The 24,215-nt window shown below is 37.6% G+C and overlaps 1 protein-coding gene and 1 pseudogene across 4 annotated transcripts in view; both read left to right on the forward strand.

Moving 5' to 3' along the window:
- The window catches only part of MTRF1 (mitochondrial translation release factor 1), a 39,456-nt gene extending 20,776 nt beyond the window's left edge, over window positions 1-18,680 (forward strand). For 3 of the 4 annotated variants that reach the window (XM_058548253.1, XM_058548255.1, XM_058548254.1), the window contains exons 7-10: window positions 2,898-3,015; window positions 9,236-9,372; window positions 12,009-12,107; window positions 16,292-18,680. In XM_058548253.1, coding sequence (XP_058404236.1) covers window positions 2,898-3,015; window positions 9,236-9,372; window positions 12,009-12,107; window positions 16,292-16,405 — 468 coding nt within the window. In that variant the 3' untranslated portion in view covers window positions 16,406-18,680. The remainder of the gene's footprint in view (window positions 1-2,897; window positions 3,016-9,235; window positions 9,373-12,008; window positions 12,108-16,291) is intronic. The other variant, XM_058548256.1, reaches the window with a different exon arrangement.
- Window positions 18,681-21,513: 2,833 nt separating this feature from the next.
- LOC131409946 (mortality factor 4-like protein 1) lies at window positions 21,514-22,422 on the forward strand (annotated as a pseudogene).
- Window positions 22,423-24,215: the final 1,793 nt, after the last annotated feature.

The following is a 24,215-nucleotide window of genomic DNA, read 5'->3' on the forward strand; positions in this document are numbered from 1 at the left end:
CTCATTATTATCAAAGTGTGTTTACATCTAAACTCTGCAGTGGACAGAGCATATGTGATTTTAAATCACCAGTTCATGCTATTATTACTGATTCCAATTTACCGTTACAGGGAGTTTTTCCCCCTCACCTTCTTGCATTTTATATTTATATCTCTTTCCACTTAGAGTAAAATCTTGTTTCTTAATCACTTTAATATGTTTACTTTTTGCTTTATTATACAATATATAAAATAGTTTCAAAATTACACAGTAAACTACTGAGTAATGTTTAAGATTTCTGTCCTTAGAATTTTTTTTTTTTAATTTTATTTATTTACTTTTTTCCCCCCAAAGCCCCAGTAGATAGTTGTATGTCATAGCTGCACATCCTTCTAGTTGCTGCATGTGGGACGCGGCCTCAGCATGGCCGGAGAAGCGGTGCGTCGGTGCGCGCCCGGGATCCGAACCCGGGCCACCAGCAGTGGAGCGCGCGCACCTAACCGCTAAGCCAGGGGGCTGGCCCTCTGTCCTTAGAATTTAACCCACCAAGAAAGCATGTCAGAGCATTATGTTCAAAGACCACCTGAAATAATATTTTTCTATGTGGTTATGTTATCATTATGGTAAATATTTTGGTTCATTTGTTTCTGTTTGTATTTAATTTTAGGATTTGATTTTTCTTTCTTCTTTTATCTAATTTTATTTTTGTTATAATAAGCATTTAGGTGGTTCAGAAATCAAAACTATAGAGTTGTCTTGCTTTCACCCTTATTCCTTCCACGCTGTTCCCACCTATCCCCTTATTGTCTTCATATTCTTGAAGATTAAACTCATTTAGTGGAGCTTCATTTTTCTAAAAGAACAAGGTCTTATTCTCTTAACTGACATTTAGAATTCTTTGTATATTATTAAATCACTGTTTCTACGTTCAGAATTCCCCAAAAGTCATTAGGTAGTTTCTGTAACATTTGGGAGAATATGACATATGTCCACATATTTGCAATATAACTACTTAATATACTGTAACCACAAGAAATGGGAAATTACTCTTCATCTCTTTAGTGTTTATTGAAATTTTAAGGTAGCCAACACTGGCATATTTTAACAAAAGCTGTATAATCTTTGCACTGTATAATCTTTTTCTTCACCGTATGGTACTCATTTTAGAGGAAACAAAAGAACAACCAACCAAGTTGTATATTAGATTCTAACTTTGACCCTATTATTAGCGTACTTTTCAAAGAGAAAAGTCACACTTACTGTCTGTCATTCATACAAATAGATGATAAATGTGGAACGAAATGTTAAATCTCTCCTCAAAAAATCATATTTTTTAGCTATTTGTTTATATATATACTTATTTATATATATATTTGTGTCTGTGTGTGTATATAGAGAGAAGAAAATTTCCTAAGGCTGCCATAATAAATTACCACAAACTTAGTGGCTTAAAACAACAGAAATTTATTCTCTTACAGTTCTAGAGACCAGAAGTCCAAAACCAAAGTATTGGCAGGGCCGTGCTTTCTCCAAAGGTTCTGGGGGAGAATTCTCCCTTGCCTCTTCCAGCTTCTGGTGTCTCCAGGTGTTCCTTGGCTTAAAGCTGTACAACTCCAATCTCTGCCTCTGAATTCACATGGTCTCTTCTCTCTCTTCTAGGTGTCTCATTTAAGGACACTTGTCATTGGATTTAGAGCCTATCCAAATAATCCAGGATGATCTCATCTTAACTCAATTACATCTGCAAAGATGCTTTTTCCAAATAAGGTTCCAGTGGTTAGAATGAGGACATATCTTTTTGGATGTCTCCATTCAGTCCACTAATAAGCACATGCACGCACATGCTGGATTCTCGTTACTCACAGTAGTTATATTCTGTAAAGTCACATCAAACAGTGCTTTAGTGAATACTGAATATTTCTCCTGGGGGGGGAATATATATATGTGTGTATATATATATCACATAGATTATAATCTTAAATCCTTAAAACAACTCATCCTGGCAGATTCTATTTTCTTCATTTTACAAAAGAGAAAATGAGGTTGAGATGTGTTAAGTGATTTGCCTGAGGCTGCCTCACTAACAGGTGTCAGAGTTGGGATTCAAACCCCATCCATCTGGCCCCAGAGCTGGAGCTTCTTGCACTACGCTACCCTGCCCCCTCCCACCTTCATCCTCTGGTCATCTCTGTAGGAGAGCTGAAACACAAAAGCAAGAGTATCACTTTGTTCGCCCTTAGCTGATAATGTGCATGTGTAGAGCAACTTGAATTTTTTGCTACTTTGCACATGTCTGCAAATGACTGTGAAAGTGCTGTAATAACTGATTTTGGGGAACAAATAAATTTTAGCGAGTAGGTGAATTTGCAAATACAGAATCAGGGAATAATGAGAATCAACTTTATATATACATACATAGGGCCGGCCCTGTGGCTTAGTGGTTAAGTGCACGCGCTCCGCTGCTGGCGGCCCGGGTTCAGATCCGGGCATGCACCGACGCACCACTTCTCTGGCCGTGCTGAGGCCACGTCCCACATACAGCAACTAGAAGGATGTGCAGCTATGACATACAACTATCTACTGGGGCTTTGGGGGAAAAATAAATAAATAAAATTATATATACACACACATATATATTGTATCTAATATAGCTTTGTGGGATGATGGATGATGAAACTTTTGAAAGATTGCAAACTCAGTGATCTCATAGCATCAAAGTCAGTGTTAAAAAATAGCATCCATTGGAATAAGGAGTTTATGATCCTTTCTTTGGTATAAGTTATTTCACCTCTTAGTCTAATGGCTATGGCTTATCTTAACACTCAACAGTACAGTTTATTTGAAAAATCTTGGAATAGATTTAGTATTAAAGTATTTGTTGAGTGTAGAATTTACTTATGCTCCACATTTTGTTCTAGGTAGATGTGAAGGTGGACCCCAAGGATTTGCGAATAGATACATTTCGAGCCAAAGGAGCAGGAGGGCAGCATGTTAATACAACTGATAGTGCTGTCAGACTTGTCCATCTCCCTACAGGTAAGCAGGTCCCTTTGCTTTTATGCTTTTAACCTTTGTTCATGTCTTATAAAACTATTCAGCATTTAGAAAGAAATAGTCCTATGTTAGTGTCTGGTTCCTTGCACAAACCCTTTAAAGGTGACACTGGGGTTGTGGGTCTGAAGTCCTCAATGTGTTCCTATTCCCCTTCTGTTTGGAAAAGGTACTACTCTTAAAGGATGCAGACCTATTCAGAGAAGCTGCCCAGGTGTGCTGGACAGGCGTGAGAAAACAGAGGTGCTCTAGCCTAAAAACAAATGAAATACAAAAGTAGGATTGGACATGCCACTGCGATGGATCTTTTGTCAGCTGGTAGATTGACTGCTAGCTCCATTGCATTAATGCTGTTATTCTGAATATTGGTAATTTTGGTATACTGAGATAGTTTTATAGTCTTTAATGTGATTTTAAATATTTCTATCATTTTTCAGATTTTTAAACTTTTTTCTTTTTTAAATTAATTTTTATACTACATGTATATGATTTTAAAAGTCCAATGGTAAAGTCCTGTGACAAAAAACAGCAGCTCCCTAGACCTCTTCCTCCTTCCCCTCCCTCCTTCCTCAACCGTAAATTCCCATTACCCAAAGGCAACTCCTTTAAACTCTTAGCTATTTTTCTCTGGTAATTACCTCTTTATTTCTAAATAATAGGCAGATAGTACTCTTCTGGTCAATTAATTATAAGATTATATATTGACTTTTTAAAGTAATTGATGAAGACTTTGGCTCTCTTATAATATCCTCTTTTCCTTTTCCTAATATATTTATATTTTGGCAAAATTAATCTTCACTGTTTTTGTATAATGAGCAGGTAAATAGTGTTCACTGCTGAGTCAAGTAGTATATTATGATTTAATTTCCTAAAGTTAGTAATTACGTCACTGTTTTTTTATTTGCTTAGTTTTCTTTGATTCTAAGTTTACCTATATCTTCCAAAAGCTCTATAAAATGAAATTAACTCAATTTTCTACAGGGCTAAGGCGTTGTGGCAACACCTCTGACAGAGCACTCCATTATCCTGCTCCAGTCTGGATGAGCTGCTCTCTAGGGCTGCCACACAGAGGTTGTCCTGGGCACCAAGAGTCACGGAATTCTCTTCATCTCTATTCTGTGTTTGAGCCTCCTGTTTCTTGAATCCCGTGTCATTTCTTTTAGTTGACTCTTTCGTTTTAGTGAAGCTCACCTTTAAGTGGCTTCCTGAGAAAAGGTACATTAGAAATAAATATTTTGAGACTTTGCATATCTGAAAATAGCTTTATTCTAACCTCACGCTTCATTGATCATGAACACTTGTTGGAAATCATTTCCACTTGTAACATTTAAAGCTTTTGTCATCCATTGTTTGTTGCTTTCAATTTGGAGACTCACGCCCTTTACTTCTGAAATATTTTCATCGATAATTTCTTACTGTTTTCTTTGTTCTTCCTGGAATTCCTATTAGACAGATATTAGACCTTTTGGATTCATTGTGTAATTTTCTTCTTTTTTCTCTCACATCATCTGTCACTTTGTGTTTTAGTTCTTTTTCCAATCTTTCACTCAATTTTTAATTTTTTTTTTAATTTTACTTATTTATTTTTTTCCCCAAAGCCCCAGTAGATAGTTGTATGTCATAGCTGCACTTCCTTCTAGTTGCTGTACGTGGGACGTGGCCTCAGCATGGCCGGAGAAGCAGTGCGTCGGTGCGCGCCCGGGATCCGAACCTGGGCCACCAGCAGCGGAGCGCACGCACTTAACCGCTAAGCCATGGGGCTGGCCCTCACTGAATTTTTAAAACTTATTCTTTTTTAAAAAAATTTTCAAAAGCCTTTTCTTATTTTCAAAATTATCACTTTTTCATAGCCTCCTTTTGTTATTTTGTTGATGCATATTTCTTCTTTTATTGCTCAAGGATATTAATTTTAGTTTCCCTGAGGTTTTCTTCTGCTTTTTGCAGTGTCTCTTTTTCCTCTGAGTTTATATTTTCTGTTTGTTTCAGTCTTGCTTTCATGCTGGAAATGTCTAGGAATCCTTGGCTGTGTGTATATATTTAAGATTGAGGTTCTAAAAGCTCTGCTTTCGTGGGTGCCACTTATCCACTATTAAGTTTCATCTATAAGGCAGTTGGTGATTAATCAGCTTTTTTATAGGGACCCCCAAATGTCACTGTTTGTAGATCTTTTCTCTTGGGTAGTTTGTTTTCTCCTGAGAAGGATCCTCCAGGATACCTCTGAGAATAAGGTCAAGGTCTCACGATTCAGTAAGCAAACTTTTGCTTAATCCTCTTGTTTTCAAGCCCATGCCTCACACTTGCCCTCTTTTGTACCTAATCTCAAGTTGGGAACTTTCCTTATTTAATTAATTCTCTGAAGACTATACCTCCCACCTCCTACAGATTGAGGGAAGGGATTTGAAAATCCACTTGTTATATAGACTTTCTGATTTTAGCCCCCAAATCATCAGCCTCGTCTTCTGAAGTAGCCAGTGCCTCAATTCCTGAGCCTTTCTGGCACTCAGCAGGGCAGATTGGCTTGCTCCTGGTCAGCATCTCCCTCTCCAGGGGGCTGGGTTTCACCTGCCTCCTCTCTGCTAAGTCATTTACCATTCTTCCATCCACTTTCTGTCTTTATATGTTGTGTTTGGGGACTGCATACATCACCTCATTTTATTTCAGATGGAGTTTCTGTTTCTGTTTCTTGTTCTTGTTGTTTTAGTGTGATTTTTAAAAGAAAGAGCAGGCCATCTTGAAATCAGATGTCAATTTTAAATTTTAAATTCATTTCCAGCCAATTATTATTGCTTGTACTGTTTATAATAGCAAAAGTTAAAACAACCTGAATATGCAACAATCGGATAATTTTATAATTTCTCTTAAGTTTTCTTTGTTGATTTTTATTCCATAAGAAACTATAAAAACTTAGAATATATACATGAGCAAAAAGAACAGAAAACCTCTATAACGATACCCAACAACCATTGTTGGTATATATCTTTGATGTATATCCTTTCAAATTCTTTTCTATGCTTATATAAATATATCCTTTTTCACCAAAAGTGAGGTTATAATTTTTGTAGTTTACCATAGTTTTCTTAAGAAATCCACAAATTGTTGGATTCTTAGTGTGTTTCGTCTAAACCCTGTATACTATATTATATGCAGTCCAGAACAGTAATTAGCTTAAGAAAAATTAGAATGAGAAAAAATAAGGTAAAAGATGACCAAAATTGTGACAAAATGAACCAAAATACTTTAAAACATATTATAGGATTGTAAAACCACCCTGTGCAATCATAAATTACTGATTTTACAAAAAATGACTGATGTTTGTGTTGCCAAACTTACTTTGGGCCAATTTAATTTTTAGCCACTTAGATCTGGTTCTTTGATTTAAAGAGGCCTTAAAGTATACCCTCAAACCTTCTCCTTAGGCAAGGATGTCAGAGCCTGCTGACTCTTACGAATCCATGTAGTTATGAGCAGGTGATTTCTTGAGTCTACTTCTCTGAGGTTTACCTTGATTTCAGCATCTACTGCAAGGAAAACTAAGCCTTTTTTCTATTTCTTCCATCCCAAGACCCTTAGAATGGGAACTATGTCCCTGCTTCAACTGCAAGTGAGAGCTGTAGGTCATTATTCCATTTTCTCCTTGCACTTGGACTCTGATGAATCACATTTTTTCTAACCTACTGCTTCTATATAACTCCATTTTCTACCATTGGAAGAGTAGTACTACCATAGGTGTATGGTTAGATGTTTGTACAGGGAAAAATTACTTTTTTTTTGTAAAGTTTATCAAAACAAGGGTGAAGACAAATTAATATTGTGTGCTTTAAAGCAAGCTTTTTAGTTTGTTACCAGTTGGTGAGTGACTGTAGACCTCTGTAATTCTTACGCTGCTTTCCCACATCATCATAGATAATGGATAACACCGAATTCTTCCAAATCAGATTTAATCTTTTTTTTTTTTTGTAAAGATAAGGCAATTTTTTTTTTATAATTTTATTTATTTATTTTTTTCCCCCAAAGCCCCAGTAGATAGTTGTATGTCATAGCTGCACATCCTTCCAGTTGCTGCATGTGGGACACGGCCTCAGCATGGCCGGAGAAGCGGTGCGTTGGTGCACGCCCAGGTTCTGAATCCGGGCCGCCAGTAGCAGAGCTCGCGCACTTAACCGCTAAGCCACAGGGCCGGCCCCAGATTTAATCTTTTACATCAGTTTGCCCTTTTAAGGTTAAAGGCTTTTTATTTAGGCTTTGATTATATGTAACTTATTTCATCTAACCTTAACCTAAGAATGCATCAATTGAAAGACATCACTATTTTATTACTGTGAAGGAATAAAAAAGCACTGCCAATTAAGCTATGACATTCCAATGATGGTAAGATGTATCCCAATTTCAGAGATGTTAAACTTTTTTTAAATGGGCTTTTTAGAATAAAAATATGATATTTTTCTTCTCATTTATAACTGCAAATTTTTTAAATAATATATTTAGTTATTCAGCAAATATATATTAAATGCCCACTTGGTCCCATTGCTACTTAGAATTTTGGAATCTCCTGTAGTGTATTGAAATAACACTGAGAAAACTTTTTTTCCCAAAGTCCTTTTATAGTTTTTTAAACAATACCAGCACCTTCTTATTTCAACAGCTCTTCTGTTATTCAATATACTCTTTTTCCCCCAAATCCTCTATGTCTAAGGGAGTACTTATGATTAAATACTCCCCTATAGGAAGTGTGGTAAAATATATAATCAAGTGATTCCCTTAGGAATTACTGAGCTGGTAAGTAAGAGTTATAAGCTAAAATTTCTGACTTGAGCCACTGGATAAGAATAATGCAGGTGTATAGGCAAAATTCACTGTGGGTCAGCTGACAAGAAGAGGAATTTGAAACAAAGCTTATGAATGTCTGGCAATCTTGAAATGGAAATTTTCATATTCTTTTGGGTGGTGAAAAAAGGATACCAGATTCAAGAGAGCTCCAGGCAAATGCTTGGAAGATGGGAGCAAGTTGGTGCCCCAGCCCAAACATGTGGCTGCAGTAAAGCAGTCAAGCAATAAGTTTAAACTAATAGAGGTAAAACCTAGATGCCCTACTAAAAGTATTAACACATGTAGATTGTAGCTTATTAAGTCAGGGAGAAAACATAATTTGGAGAGTAGAATTTTATAGAAGTTTTTTAAATCTCCAGTGAAATAGTTACCACCATATCAGTGCAGCTGACCTAAGCTCATCGGGTTTTTGGTTTTTGTGATTCAGAAAGAAAAGTACCTTTCACCTCTAGTGTACCTGGGAGCAGGTTTGGACTCAGACCTTCAGAGTGGTAGCTGCAAAGTTAAGAACACATCTGAAATCAGGGGTCACCTTGTCAGGGCTAGATTTGGGCTGGTAAGTGGGCTGCACAGTGGGCCAAACCCACCGAAATGCAGAAGTTGGCTGGCCAAACATATGTGGTTGGATGTGTTGATTAGCTGGATTTAGAACCAAGACAACTGAGAAACATTCACTATAAACTCTTCCTTTTAAAGAGTTTGAGGTGCCGGCCTGGTGGCGTAGTGGTTAAGTTCGCACTCCACTTTGGCAGCCTGGGGTTCACGGGCCCGGATCCCGGGTGTGGACCTGTGCACTGCTTATCAAGCCATGCTGTGGCAGGCATCCCACATAAAATAGAGGCAGATGGGCACGGATGTTAGCCCAAGGCCAATCTTCCTCAGCAAAAAGAGGAGGATTGGCAACAGAGTTTGAGTAGTTTCTTTTCATTGCTTTCTATATATTAAGTCATTTTTAAATCATCAGCTCCGTGTGACTTAAAGGGCAAAGGCTGAGTCCTCCTTGAGTAAAACAGAGAATGGAGCAGCGCTGCACAGCTGGTGGCAGTAGTTTGCTTTTTGTTGAGCTGTGAAAGTGTCTAGCGTAGGATGGAGAGGCGGAGCTCTGGGAAGGAAAGTATGTGTAACCATCTGCAGGTGTGGCTGCTTTCAGTCTTCTGAAATTTCTCATTCAGATGTCAGAATGTTTATAACCATCTACTGCTATTACCATCATAACCCAGATATAGTTTCTGAAGTGTGCTAAATCTAAAATGTTTTTAATCCTCTGTGATCTTTTCCTGATTAACCTTTCCTCAGTTAATCAAAATATGTTCCTCAGTTCCATCTTAATTTGGCTTGTGGAGGCTGCAGTTTACCTCTGATCTCTGTTACTTTTCAGGGCTTGTAGTGGAATGCCAACAAGAACGATCACAGATAAAAAATAAAGAAATAGCTTTGCGAGTGTTAAGAGCTAGACTCTACCAGCAGATTATTGAGAAAGACAAGTGTCAACAACAAAGTGCTAGAAAACTGCAGGTAAGATTTATTTGGTATAATCATTTAACACCTCTGTACAAAAAGTCATCATTTTATGTAGAAAATGTAGTATTTATTCTTGATTGAATGGAAATATCTTAGAGCATAGGAAAACATGCTTGTTTGTAAATAAACAATCATTTAAATGCATATAGACTGACGGATTATGGCTAAACTTGAACATGCCAATTTGCATACGAGTAGATGAGATATGAGTAAAATAAAAATTATTTCCCAGTTGTTTCCCTCCAGTGTTTATATTACAACTGTATTGAGAGGAGATTGGTTTAAAAGACAAACTAATCCTCTGGAAATTAAGAGATTTTCAGATTTTTAAATTTAAAAACCTATGTTTTTATTATAATTCTATGTGGGATCAAAAATAAATGGCACCTCAAAAAACTGGTAACAGTGATTGCTGCTGATGGGGTCTGGGGACAAGGGATAGAAGAGAGATTCAGTTTTCACAATATACCCTTTTGTACTTTTTGAATTTTGTATGATATACATGTATAGTATTATTTATGCAAATATATAAGTAGATAAGTTCTAAGCAAAATGAATGCATTATTGTTTTAAGTAAACAAAGTGTTGTATAATTTTAAATTCTAAAAAATAGGATTTGTCTCTGAGAGAGGTTGGAAGAGAAAGTGGAACCTGAAAATAACTGTGATTTTGTGTTATTTGCAGATAGGTATTCTACAGTAAACCTGTAAGATTTTGTGGCCTTTTGGGATAATGAATTGTACAAAACTAAGCATTAATTATTCTTTTTGCCTGGATGTCCTAGTCTTTTCACACTTTTGCCCTTCTAGTTTCCCTTATGCACATTCTAACCTGCAAGTAGTAAAAGTGACAGGAGAAGTAATATATTAATCCTCTATTTGTGGTAATCCCAGACTGTGGACAGCGTCAGTATATACATTTGCAGATAGGAATGCTCATTTACAAACCATTACTTCTTGGCAAGTAAGTGAGAACATAAACATTATGTGTAACTCTGCCACATTTGATTTAATAAAGGGCATTGGGATTTACGTGCCATTTGGTGTTTTGGCACCAGATGTTTCACATGGTAATTTTTAAAATAAGTATTCAAGATTGGCCTTATGCAAATTGTGTGTCCATCTTCTTCAGTAGTCTGGCTTGAGGAGCAGAAAAGACCTCCATGCCTCCCAGTTAACTTGTCCATCTGTGAGAAATTTTTCTGTGGATATTTCTAATGCTAGAAGTTTTTCTTCAGCTAATATATACACTAGTGTTTATATGGAAGGCATTCTGCCAGGTTCTCAACCCTGGCTCCCCGTATCACCTGAAGAGCTTTGTAGATGCCTAGGCCCCACCCTTAGGGATTCTGGTGTAATTGATCTGGGTGGGGTTCTGGGCATTAATATGGTGCTTTGGGATAGTAGTTTCCAAACCTGGCTGGTTGCAGAATGGATGGCCTGGGGAATGTTCTAAAAATACCTAATCCCTGATTCAGTGTATCTGAGGTTGGGGTTTGGAATCTTTAATTTTTAAAAATTCTCCTGATGATCAGACATCTTTAGGAGTTTAGTTTCATATCATTTGTTTTAGAGGTTAAGAAAATAAGTTATGGGAATGTCTTTTTATCTTAAAAAGTGAAAGCGAGAGAGGGTGTTGTGTGTATCGTGTGCTGGGGAGGTAGAGGAGATGAGCAGTCTAAGAAGAATGCAAGTAACCATAGCATAAGGCAAACTGTGGTGTGCTGTGAAGCAGATTCCCAGTGCAGGGGGTTTCAAAGGAGGAAGATAACATACTTCAATTGTTGGGACCAGGAAAGGCAGAGATGGTAGGAGAGTGTGAGGGAAGGGTATCCCTTGAGATGATGTTTTAGCAGAGTTAACAGACACACACACAATAATGATATAATATAATAAGTGGCATTATAGAAGTTCACATAATTTTCAGAAATAGCATTGGGAAAATTGGCCACATTATGAAATGCCTTGAATACTGAGTTGAGTGGTGTCTGCTTGGTAGACAAGAAGGAACCAAAGAAGAAAATTAATCATAAAACTGTTATAAGAAAACTAAGCAGAGCAACACAAGGTAAGCAGAGAAATATAAGATTAATCAGGAGATTTTTTACAGGAATGTAGGTGAAACTAATGAGCCTGTGAATGATAGATGGTAGCAATGGAAAGGGCAGGATATAATAAGAGACCCTTGAAACCACTAGGAGTGGGCTGTTAGAGACAGGGAGGTGGTTTCTCCTCCAGAGTCTATGTCAAAGCCTGGCAGTTAGTAAGCTCCCATGAAATGTTTATTAAATTGCAGGATGTCCGAGTTTCCTTCTTGGATCAAAGGGAACATGGTAGTGTCATTTATAGAAACCCGGAGGAAGAACTAATTGGGGTGGAAAGATAATTTGGTTTTAAGTATTTGGGGTTTGAAGAACCAAAGAGACATTAATTCTTATTCCATAACGAAGCTTTACAAACCTGTAGTCTCAAACATTAAGTTCTGCCCATTCTTGTTCCTTGTCACTTTGTATGTGACTTTTAGAAAATATTTAAAATGTTGAAATAGAAAAGTCATTTACAAGTACTTTTTCCATTGTAATAAAGGTAATTATAAAGTTAAAATATGAATTGCTTTTTGTTATGGCACAGGTAGGAACAAGAGCCCAATCAGAGAGAATTCGGACATATAATTTCACCCAGGATAGAGTCACTGACCACAGGATAGCATATGAAGTTCGTGATATTAAGGTAATATTACTGAGTATGCTTTATGACTTTTGATTTTTGAAGAAAGTATAGTCAAATTCTAGAGAGTTATGTCTAAAATATTGCCAAGTAATTTAAAATCATTAAGCCAGTTTATGTTAGTTGATGCCCTAAAATTTGCAAACGTTTGTATTAGTTTGCTGGCAAGAAATATGGTCTTTATGCCAGTTGGAGGCAGTTATCTTTTAAATTCCAAATTCTTTGTGATACAATCGCAACGTATTAACACATATTCAGGGGCCAGCCCCATGGCGTAGCGGTTAAGTGAGCGCACTCTGCTGCTGGCGGCCCGGGTTCAGATCCCAGGCGCACACCGACGCACCACTTGTCAGACCATGCTGTGGCGGCGTCCCACATAAAGTGGAGGAGGATTAGCACAGATGTTAGCTCAGGGCCAGTCTTCCTCAGCAAAAAGAGGAGGATTGGCGTGGATGTTAGCTCAGGGCTGATCTTCCTCACACACACACACAAAAAAAAAACCCACAAGATATTCAGTATACATATATACATGTGTATCAGTTTTGTAGTGCTATGTAACAAATTACAACAAATATAGTGGCTTAAAATAATACCTATTTGTTATCTCATAGGTACTGTAGGTCATAAATCCAGGTACGAAAGAGCTGAGTTCTCTGCTGTCTGCTCCTAAAGACTGCTTGCAATTGCTTGCTACATGGCCCCCTCCATGTGCTCTCTCCCATTTTGAATCTCTTGCAGGAATGGCTCAGGTCTTTTTAAGGACTCATCTGTTTAGGCCAGGCCCACTTGGATACTATTCCTTTTGATTAACTCAGTGTCAACTGATTAGTCACCTGATCACTGGAGTGATATTCCATCATATTTGCAGCTTCTGCCTGCACTTAAGGGAGGGAATTACACAAGGTGTGTACACCAGGGGACATCTTAGAATTCTGCCTACCACAGTGTGTGTTGATTAGATTCAGGTGTTAACACTTATGCTGTTTTGGAAAAGACCCTGTCAAGATGGTTTGAAAGTTAACCTAACTAAGTTTCGTCTAGCCGAGACCACTGACATTAATACATTAATGGTGAAGCACAGAAAAATTTCCCTTTTGCTTCCACCAAAGGGGAAGGTGAACTTGTTCCCATAAAGGACTATGTGGAGAAGGCAGGTGACAGAAAGTTTTGATTTTTTTCCTTGGTGCCTTGAGATACCTAGGGCTTCTTTCACTTGATTCTGTCCCATTCTATATTCAAAATTAAAGTCCTAATTTTGCAAGGGAAATGTCTGTGTTTTGGATATATTTAGAAATTTCTGTGTATCTTATGCCACTTCCTCTGTCTTCTCGGCAATTTAAGGTTGTCTTGCATAGGAACATAATAACCTTGTCGAAAAGAAGAAAATATTTGCTAACTTCCCTTTCCTCAGGAAACACACAGAAATAACCAAGAATGTTTGGCCGTATTGTTCTAATTGCACCATATTCTTTCAGTTGTTTTTCTGGTAGTGGTGGTGGTTTCCCTAAGACAGCCACATTCTTATGACCAGTAATATTTTTTAGAAGGGCGCATAGGTGCTCAGTATAGTATTTAGTCATGAAACAGAGGCAGGCGAACTAGCTTTAATAGTAATAAAAATATCTTAATTTGGCCTAAATACTAACATGTTATTACTAACTAAACTAGCATGCCAGACTCAGAAATAATAAGGAAAATTATATTGGTATGCTCTAATAATCACTAACCAGCTTACTGGAAAGAAAGAAAACATTCTATATTAGTGAAAGGAAAGAATTTGAAAATGGCATGAAAAAAATGTTGTAGTAAAACATTAAAATCTGAAGGACAGGAAAGAGCTGAAATATGTGAAGCTTACAAAAGGTTAGAAACCACGTTTCCAGCCAACCTGATATAAGGAAAGGAGCAAAAATGAGAACTGGATGGAAAGAATCCTGGTGATATGAATCCTCACAATCATTTATTCCTGAGGCCCAGCTTCATTCCCAGGATGGTGGCAGCAGCTTGTACATTCCTATCCCTAGGTTCTGTGAGATCACCCAGTATTCTTGCCATGCATTCTCTTGTAGGTTATTTTATTCTATTTGTCTAGATGATGAGCACAGGCTACCATGTAATATATTGTTTTGTATTTTTATTCTGTTTCTCAAAGTCCTTGTGCAGATTCCTTATCAGCTTATCTCCTGCCCTATAGTCCAAGTACACTGGAAATTTCCCCTGCCCTGGGCTTTAGATGTACTTTCTTTCCATGCCTTTCTTCATGCTCATTGTTTTGACTGTTCTGCCTGCCTCTACAGTCATGCGCCACATAAGGACATTTCAGTCAGTGACGGATCGCATATATGACGGTGGTGCCATAAGATTAATACCCTATAGCCTAGGTGTGTAGTAGGCTATACCTACCGTCTAGGTTTGTGTAAGTACTCTATGATGTTCGCACAGGGACGAAATCGCCTAGCGAGGCATTTCTCAGAACGTATTCCCGTCATTAAGTGAGGCATGACTGTATTTGGAGAAATACTATTCTCTTCTTAAGATCTAATCCAAATTTTTTCTTCCTTCCTAAACTCTTTCCTGATGCTACCTTCTTGTCAAAATTAATGGCTCCTTACAACCCTCACTTTCTTGTTTATTTTTTTAATTTCTTGCACTGTATTGTGATGCTTATATATTTGCCTGCCTCTCCTACTAGATTATGAGCTTCTTAAAGTTAGGAACTAGACTCATTGATCTTTGATCTTTGTATCTCTAGCACTCTGGTTAATCCAGTTGAACTCTCCATGTGATTATCAGTAAGAATGCTAATCCTTTTTACATAATTTCCAAATGATGAAATCACGTTGGCAATAATAATTTGAGCTCCAGGCACTCTAATTTTATAATCAATTTTCATATTTTGCTCAGTATGGCATAAATCTTAATTTTCCAATTCCATCATAGTGCTTTTGCTTTTAGTTTAATAATAAAGTTTAACTGAGGTTTTACTATATGCTGGTGTTTTGTGGAATACAAAGACAGTAAGGTATATCTTTTCCCCTACAGTTTAACTTGAGAGATAAATGTGTCCACTTAACCTAAAATTCAACTTTAAGACCGTTCAAGAAAGACTAAATATAAGATTAGTTTATGCCTACATCAAAACTTTAAATGTTCTGTGTTCCAGATGCCAATGCTATAAAGTATTTCCATTAAGCCACTGTCTAGATTTTGAGCATTTCTCAAATATGAAATTGTGCTAATTCGCTAATCCCAACAACTCTGTTATACAGAACTTCTATAACATTTTGCTACGTTTGCCTTCTCTTCAACCTCCATCTCTTCTTTCTCTCCATATGTACACCTGTGTTGCTATTGAACCATTTGAAAGCAGTTGCAGACTTCAAGACACTGGTCCCCTAAATATTTCAGCATGCAGGACTTCTAGATTTTAAAACCACTGCATTTTCAATTTAAGGAAAAAAAACAGAACTATCATAAACCACTTAATGTAAATTTGGAGGATTGGCATAAGTGTGAGCTAGAATGGTCTGGGGAGGCTTTATCAGCCAGGTCCAGAGGGTTCGGCAAGGAGAGAATGGCAAGGAGCAGTGTGCACATTAATATGGCAGCAAGATGCCTAGGCATTAAGGCATTTCAATCTTTTTTCCCCTTGGAAAATAATGTGGTATGAAGGAAAAGAGTGGAATTTTCAGGGCAAGAATAAAAACCCTTAATTTTGGGGGGGTAAAAGAGGAGAAAGGATTCAGCAAACATATCCTCCCAAAGATGGTTTGAGAACCTAAAATGGTGTTGTCAGAAAAGTCAAGCAAAGGAATTTTAAAGAGAGAGCGGTGTAAATTCAGAAGTTGATTCAGATCTCTTTGTTTTGTTGTCTCCAGAGTTGTTGGAAAGATCTAAATCTCAGAAGATTGATTTTTAAACATGTTGCTAATTTAAACAATTTAAGAAGAGTAGTAGAATTCCATTTACTCTTTTGGATTCACTTTTTATATAAAAAGCCAATACTAACTGGGTATCCTCCCAGCTTAGCAAATGTGTTCATTATATTGTAGAACCACATTAGTAATCCTTGGTTGCTATTAGATAGTGACTGTAAAGAAACCAAATAAATACACACTTAATTCTTTGCTTTGTTTCTTCTTTATTTCTAGTCATCAGGTTTTCATAGTCACTCTCTCTTTTATCAGGAATTTTTATGTGGGGAGAAGTGCCTGGATCAGCTAATACAGACACTACTTCAGTCAGCAGACGAAGAAGCCATTACTGAATTTTTGGATGAAAACCTTAAATCAGCAAAATAAATGCTGATTTATTATTTATTATTATATAAATGAAATGGACTCATATCAAGAAACAGACTGAGGCATGGAAATCTTTATGAATGTTCATAAACTACAGCCAAAAACACACAGTACTTACAAATATATTTTTTAATGAATCATCACATTTCTTGACCTAAGAGTTTATTTTAGTTTTCCTGTAAAGTATTGTACAACTCTTCAAGTAGAAAACAAGCATGTGTCGTTGAAAAGAGAACTAAAGTATTGAGAATTAATTAGGTGATTTAGGACAGGTCACTTGTTCTCTTTATATGCCTTTTTTTTTTTAAACCATCTATAAATTAATTTAAACACATCTTTTATCTGTTATTTAAGGACTTCACTACCTGGTAAAATTTAGTGATATAAGATTTATAAACTTCTTTGTAAACCCCTATTTAAAGACAAAGTACTGTTAATCATGTTAAATTTAGGCCTTAAACTGCTATTTTTAAATAAAAAGTAAATAAGAGTTGTGAAGTATGTGAGGAATAACAATGAGCATCTCTAGGATATAGATTGTAGAGCTCTTTGAGAGCTGAATGAATTCTATACTGTATAAACTGCAAGCCAGTATTTAAAGTAGACTCTCTGCTTGCCTTCTGTTTCTTCTTGTTCTTTGGCTTAACTTAATGAACATCAAGAGATGTGGTGTAATATGAGTAATTCACTGCAATTGGTTTTGTGCAGTGATATATAAAACCTCGTCTTTACCTCATAGAGCTTCCAGTTGAGTGAGGGAGCCAAAATAGAAATCACCAACTCAAATACAAAGTAGGATGATGTATCTAGTAATTGTTCTCTGGAAGTTTCTTGATTAAAAAAAGAAAGGGGTTATTATTTTAGACATTCCTCAGAGAGGAACTATATGCCAGGAAAGATTAGCTAAAATAGAGTGTTAAGACCAATGGAGTAATTCGGAGGTAAAGAGGAGAGAGAAATTTCTTCCCAAATTTTTATTTTGAAAATTTTCAAACACACAGAAAAGTTTTAAAAACAATTTTTAAGAAACAGTTCAGGGGCTGGCCCAGTGGCGCAGCGCTTAAGTGCGTGCGCTCCGCTTCAGTGGCCTGGGGTTCGCATGTTCGGATCCCAGGCGCGCATTGATGCACCGCTTGTCAAGCGATGCTGTGGCAGTGTCCCATATAAAATAGAGGAAGACAGGCACGGATGTTAGCCCAGGGCCAATCTTCCTCACACACAGAAAAAAGAAACAGTTCAGTGAGCACTATATACTCTAGATTCAACATTATATATTCATTTTGCCACATTTGTTTTTCCTCTGTCTGGACACCTAACACACACACACATGTGTGGTGGTTGTTGGACTATTTAAAAGTTATTTGTAGACCTCATAACACTACTCCAAAATATTTCAGCATATCCTAAGGACATTCTCCTACAGAACTATAACTTTATTATCATATGTAATTGTATAATAATAATAATAATAATAATAAAATTGTATAATATGATCAGTTGCTTTTACATATTAAAATTTCTTCAGTTATCCCCAAAATGTCTTTTTTAGCTATTTTTGTTTGTTTGTTTTGTCCAATCTAGGACCCACCCAAGATTCACACATTGTGTTTGGTTGTATCTCTTCAGTTTTTGGATTAAGCCCCCAACCTTTTTTTTCACATGACATTGACTTTTTGAAGAGTCCCGCAAGGTTGTTTTGTAGAATGGCCTACATTCTGGATTTGTCTGGCTACTTCCTCATGCTGTTGGTAACTTTCATCCATCCCCTCAAATTATTATAAAGTAAAATTAAGTCTAAAGATTCAGAATAAACACATTTGGGAAGACTACTTCATAGGTGATGTTGTGAAATTTATACTGTATCATATCAGGAAGTTCCACTATTAGTGATGCTAAGTTTGTAAACTGTCAAATCTCTCCATTGTAATGGCACATGTTCTCCTTAATAATTAGTATGTAATCTGTGGGGAAATGGTTTGTTATCATATAAACATTTGATTCCTCATTGTTAGGCAGTTTCTGAGATGACTCCCGTGATCCCTGTTCCTGGCAGTCATGCACTTGTGTAATCTCCTCCCCTTAAACATGCACTGGATTTACTGACTCTCATCTAACAAATAAAATATGAAAGAAGTGGTGGGATTGTCACTTCTACCTGATATTAGGTTATAACAAGACTTGCTTCTGGCTCTGTCTTTCTGTCTCTCTCTCTCTGTCTCGCTCTCTTTCTGTCTCTGCCTCTGCCTCTCTCTTGAGCCACTCAACTTGGTGGAAGCAAGGCAATGTCATGAGCAGCCCCATGGAGTGGCTCACATCACATTGTGTGGCAAAAGTAAGACCCCTGGTCTGACAGCCCTCAAGGAACTGAAGCCTGCCAACTAGCTCATGAGTGAGCTTGGAAGCAGATCACTCCACCCTACTCATGTCTTGAAATGACTGTGGCCCTGGCCAACAGCTTAACTACAATTCCAGGAGAGCCCTTGAGCCAGAGGCACCCGGCTAACCTGCTCCAGGATGCCTGACCCTCAGAAACTGAGTGCATTAATGTTTGTTGTTTTCAGCTACTAATTGTTGGGGTAGTTTGTTACACCAGAATAGGTAGCTAATACACCCAATGATCTTTCATCTCATTGATTTAACATCAATTAATGATTCTTGCTTTGCCTGAATCAGCTGTTGCACTGGGAGTTACAAGATTGTGTAACTCTCATTCTTTCATTCCTTCTACATTTATTAGCTGGTGTTCTTTAAAGAAAGCTTTCCTTTGTTTTTCCTCTCACTTTCTCTGAGTTGAGAGGTAATTTAATCCTATTTGGATTGATCATTATTATTTCCCTAGGAGTAGGCATTGCCTCCCAAAATAATTGATGTCTCTGGAGAATCTGATATAATTTGAGAGAATATTGAAGGAATAGAGAGTTTCAGGGTAAAAATTAGAAACGGAGAAACTGATTTTTGTTTTCAGGCATTTTACATAACACAAACTTTTTCAAAGGAAATATAAATATTAAACATTGTCTGAAACAAGGCAAAATGCAGATACTCTAATTTCCTATACTATGTCAAGTATGAGACCATCTACAATTTTTTAAATTCTACCTTTTTTCCCAAAAAAACACTAAATACATAAATCCCCAAAACATGATTTCTGCAAAAAATTCATTAATTTGAGAAAGTGAAAAACTGTAAGAGAGAAAGCAAGAGAAAAGAGTATTGATTTGTTACCATTCATTCATATGATGATCAGTGTTAACATTCTCTACACATGCCAAGGAAGGGAAGGCTTTAAGAGGGAAAGAGGACAAAAGGGAAAGTGCTTCTTTAGCCAAAGGGAGGCACCACCTTAGTTTGTCCAGTAACCCTCCTACCGCTACCAAGGTCTTTGCCCTTCCTTCATCCTCCAGCTCTGGCTTTTCCTTAAAGCACACAATTTATTTGGAGGAAAAAGAAGTCAAAACAATTGAATAGTGGAGCTATGAACCTACAGAAATTCCAGTGGTATTTTTCTCAAACCTCTGTATTGCTTGGACATCTTGCCATAATGCAGATTTTGATTCAGTAGGTCCAGGGCCTGTGATTCTGCATTTCCAACAAGCTCCCCTGTGATGGTGGATGCTGCTGACCTGCAAATAACACTTGGAGTAGCAAGGACCTAGGACATCTATTATTCAATTAATGGATACTTTCAGTTGTTATACACTTTATTTTCATACAATAGGAGTCAATTAAAGTCATAATCCTACTTCATTCAGATAGACTTATTCTCCCAAACTACAAAGACAAACGATATCTTTTAACTTTTAGTAGAAAAATGTTAGGAATGAACATAGAAGCCAAAGATAAATCAGGGTTCTTGTAAAAAATCTGGAAAGCCAAAGTTTGTTGCCTCATATGCACAACACTTTTAGGATATCAAGGAATAACTTAATTTAAAAAATAAACTTTAGGGGCCGGCCCGGTGGCTTAGCGGTTAAGTGCGCGCGCTCCGCTGCTGGCAGCCCGGGTTCGGATCCCGGGCGCGCACCGATGTACCACTTCTCCGGCCATGCTGAGGCCGCGTCCCACATACAGCAACTAGAAGGATGTGCAACTATGACATACAACTATCTACTGGGGCTTTGGGGGAAAAAATAAATAAATAAATAAAAATTAAATAAATAAATAAATAAACTTTATGGGGCCAGCCCTGTAGCCTAGTGGTTAAGTGTGCGTGCTCTGCTGCGGCGGCTCGGGGTTCGCAGGTTCAGATCCCGGGCGCGCACGGATGCACCGCGTGTCAAGCCATGCTGTGGCCCTGTCCCAAATAAAATAGAGGAAGATGGGCACGGACGTTAGCCCAGAGCCAATCTTCCTCAGCAAAAAGAGAAGGATTAGCATCGGATGTTAGCTCAGGGCTAATCTTCCTCACACACACAAAAAATAAAAGAATTAAAAAAAAATAAATAAACTTGAGAGATTTTTTTAATTGAATTTGAAATTGAGTCAAGGGACCTAGGATCAACACACTACTACAGACAGTCAATAATTTTTTAAAATATTTTTGAAAGCATATTGCTCTTATATTGGGGGGCAATAATGATTAGGAGGATATGTGTTGGGGGGGATGCTGGTAATACTCTATTTCTTGACCCGAGTGGAGGTTACAAGGGTGTATTCCTTTTGTGATAATTTGTTGCATTTACAATTTTGATTTTTTCCCTTTTCTGTATGTGTGCTACACTTTAAAGTTTTTAAATAATGAATTTAAAATTTTTTAAAGTATATAACTGATTTGAAACAAATTAGCTGCCCCTAAACAACGTGGAACAGAAGTCATGCCTCAGGCAGCTCAATCGCTAGGCACTCTCCAATTGAGCAAGAGTGGACCATAAAAACTCTTGTGGCAGCCAACAACTAAAGGCAGTGCGAGTCATTTTGGATATAGAAATAAAGGAGTGAACGGTCTGTAGACTCTATTTAAAAATCAGAGTGAAAAACAATACTGATGGGGCCCAGGATGACAAACTGGCAGCCCCTGACTGCGCGCAGGACCTGAGTTAGGTGTGGTGGAGAGTAAGGGACAGTACTTGCGTGGGGCGGGAGGAGGAGGCGGTGGAGAATCACTTATACATGGCGCCGAAGCCTGAATTCCGGCAAGGCGAACCTGTGCTGTGCTTTCATGGGCTTCTTCTTTATGAAACAAAGTGTGTAAAGGTTGCGATAAAGGACAAACAAGTCAAATACTTGATATATTATAGTGGTTGGAATAAAAACTGGGATGAATGGGTTCCGGAAACCAGAGTACTCAAATACATGGAACCAATCTGCAGAAGTAGAGCTTCAAGAAACCAATCAGGAGCAATATTCAGAGGGGAAGATGAGAGGAGCTGCCCCAGGAAAGAAGATATCTGATCTGCAAGAGAAAAATGTTGGAGTCACCAGGAAATGGAAATGGTGGCAGTACTCGTGAGATGCCTCAGCCTCCTCAGCAGGAAAGGGCCCAAGGAGATCCTGCTGTGGAAGCATTCATGAAAAGAGCTGAAGTTCAAAATTTTTGAAGGACTAAAATCATGGCTTGCTGATGACTGAGGCTTATGTATCAGGCAAAAACAGCTCTTTTATCTTCCTGCCAAGAAGAATGTGGATTCCATTGTAGAGGATTATGCAAATTACCAGAAATCTTGAGGAAACACAGATAGTTAGGTAATAATAATGCTGTTACTGAAGTTGTGTCAGGAATAAAAGAATAATAGAATGTAATGTTGGGCACTCAGCTACTCTACAAATTTGAAAGATCCCAGTACACTGAAATCCTTGAAGATTGCCCTGAGGCACCCTGTCCCAGGTGTATGGAGCTCTGCATCTAGTGAGAATTGGAGCAATGTTGGCCCATATACCTCTAGATGAGAAGAGTCTTATTTTATTTTTGACTGAACAATCTTCACAATTTTCCTGGCAAAGAATTCTGCAACTTTATTTAGTGCCAGTAATTATGAAGTGGCTCATCCTAAGAGGAGGTATAATTTAAAGTAAATTAAATGCACAGATCTTAAGAGACAGTTCATTGAATTTGGCAATTGCGTGCACCCGTGTAACCACCAGCACAATCAAGAAGAGAACATTTTCTTCACCCCCAAAATTTCCTTGTGTTCCTTTCCAGTCAATTCAGCAATCTGCCAACCCCCTGTCCCCAACAGTGGCAGCCTCTATAATGATTTTTATTCATCATACCTTATTTTCACTGTTCTGAACTTCACGTAAATGGTCATACAGTATGTGCTCTTGTATATCTGGCTTCTTTTGTTTAACATAAAATTTTTGAAGTTCATTTACATTATTGCATGTGCAAAGGTTCTTTTTTATTTCTGAGTAGTATGACAGTGTATGAATATACCACAATTAATTTTTTTCATTCTCCTATTGATACACGTTTGGATTATTTCCAGTTTTGGGATATTGTGAATAAAGCTACCATGAACATTCTTGTACAAGTCTTTTTGTGGACAGATGTTTTAATTTCCCTTGGGCAAATGCCTAGGAGTGAAATTATTGGGCATTTAACATTCAGAGAAACTACCAAACAGTTTTTTTAAGTGGATATACCAATTTATATTCCTATTGTTAATATATGAGGGTTCCAATGGCTCCCTATTGTCACCAACATTTAGTATCGTTGATCTTTTTAAGTTTAGCCATTCCAGTGCATGTGCAGAGTTTTTTCATTGTGAATACAATTTGCATTCATCTGATGATGAATGACATTGAGCAGCTTTTCATATATTTATTGGCTATTGGGTATATGTATTTCAGATATTTTTTACCAGTCTATAGCTTGCCTTTTATTTTGTTTTTACTGCTTTTTGATGGACAAAAGCTTGTAATCTTGTTGAAGTTCATTTCATCAATTTTTTTTGTTTTATGATTTTATTTATTTATTTTTTTCCCCCAAAGCCCCAGTAGATAGTTGTATGTCATAGCTGCACATCCTTCTAGTTGCTGTGTGTGGGATGCAGCCTCAGCATGGCCGGAGAAGCGGTGTGTAGGTGCATGCCCAGGATCTGAACCCGGGCCGCCAGCAGCAGAGCGTGCGCACTTAACCGCTAAGCCACGGGGCCGGCCCCTCATCAATTTTTTTAAGGTTAGTGTTCTTTGTGTCCTAAAAAATCTTTGCCTGCCTCAAAGTCACAGAGATAATCTTCTATGATTTCTTTTAGAAGCTTTATAGTTTCACTTTTCTGTTTAATATTAAGATCTATTTTGAATTAATTTTTGTTTATGGTATAAGTTAGGGATCAAGGTTAATTTTTTTCACATTGTGATCCAGTTGTTCAACACTGTTTGTTGAAAAGACTTTCCTTTCTCCATTGAATTGCATTGATACCAATGCTGTGTTTCTAAAATTTAAAATTCAGTTCCTTTTTCTTTTTCGTGAGGAAGATTAGCCCTGAGCTAACATATGTTGCCAATCCTCCTCTTTTTTGTGTGTGTGAGGAGATCAGCCCTGTGCTAACATCTGCCAATCCTCTTTTTTTTTTTTTTTTGCTAAGGAAGACTAGCCCTGGGCTAACATCCGTGCCCATCTTCCTCCACTTTATATGGGACGCTGCCACAGCATGGCTTGCCAAGCAGTGCGTTGGTACGTGCCCAGGATCTGAACCGGCGGACCCTGGGCCGCCACAGCGGAGCACGCAGACTTAACCACTTGCACCACCGGGCCAGCCCCACCAATCCTCCTCTTTTTGCAGAGGAAGATTGACCCTGGGCTAACATCCGTGCCCATCTTCCTCTACTTTATATGTGGGACACCTGCCACAGTGTGGCTTGATAAGCG

The sequence above is a fragment of the Diceros bicornis genome, chromosome 9 (genome assembly GCF_020826845.1).
Source record: "Diceros bicornis minor isolate mBicDic1 chromosome 9, mDicBic1.mat.cur, whole genome shotgun sequence".
Taxonomy (NCBI): domain Eukaryota; kingdom Metazoa; phylum Chordata; class Mammalia; order Perissodactyla; family Rhinocerotidae; genus Diceros; species Diceros bicornis.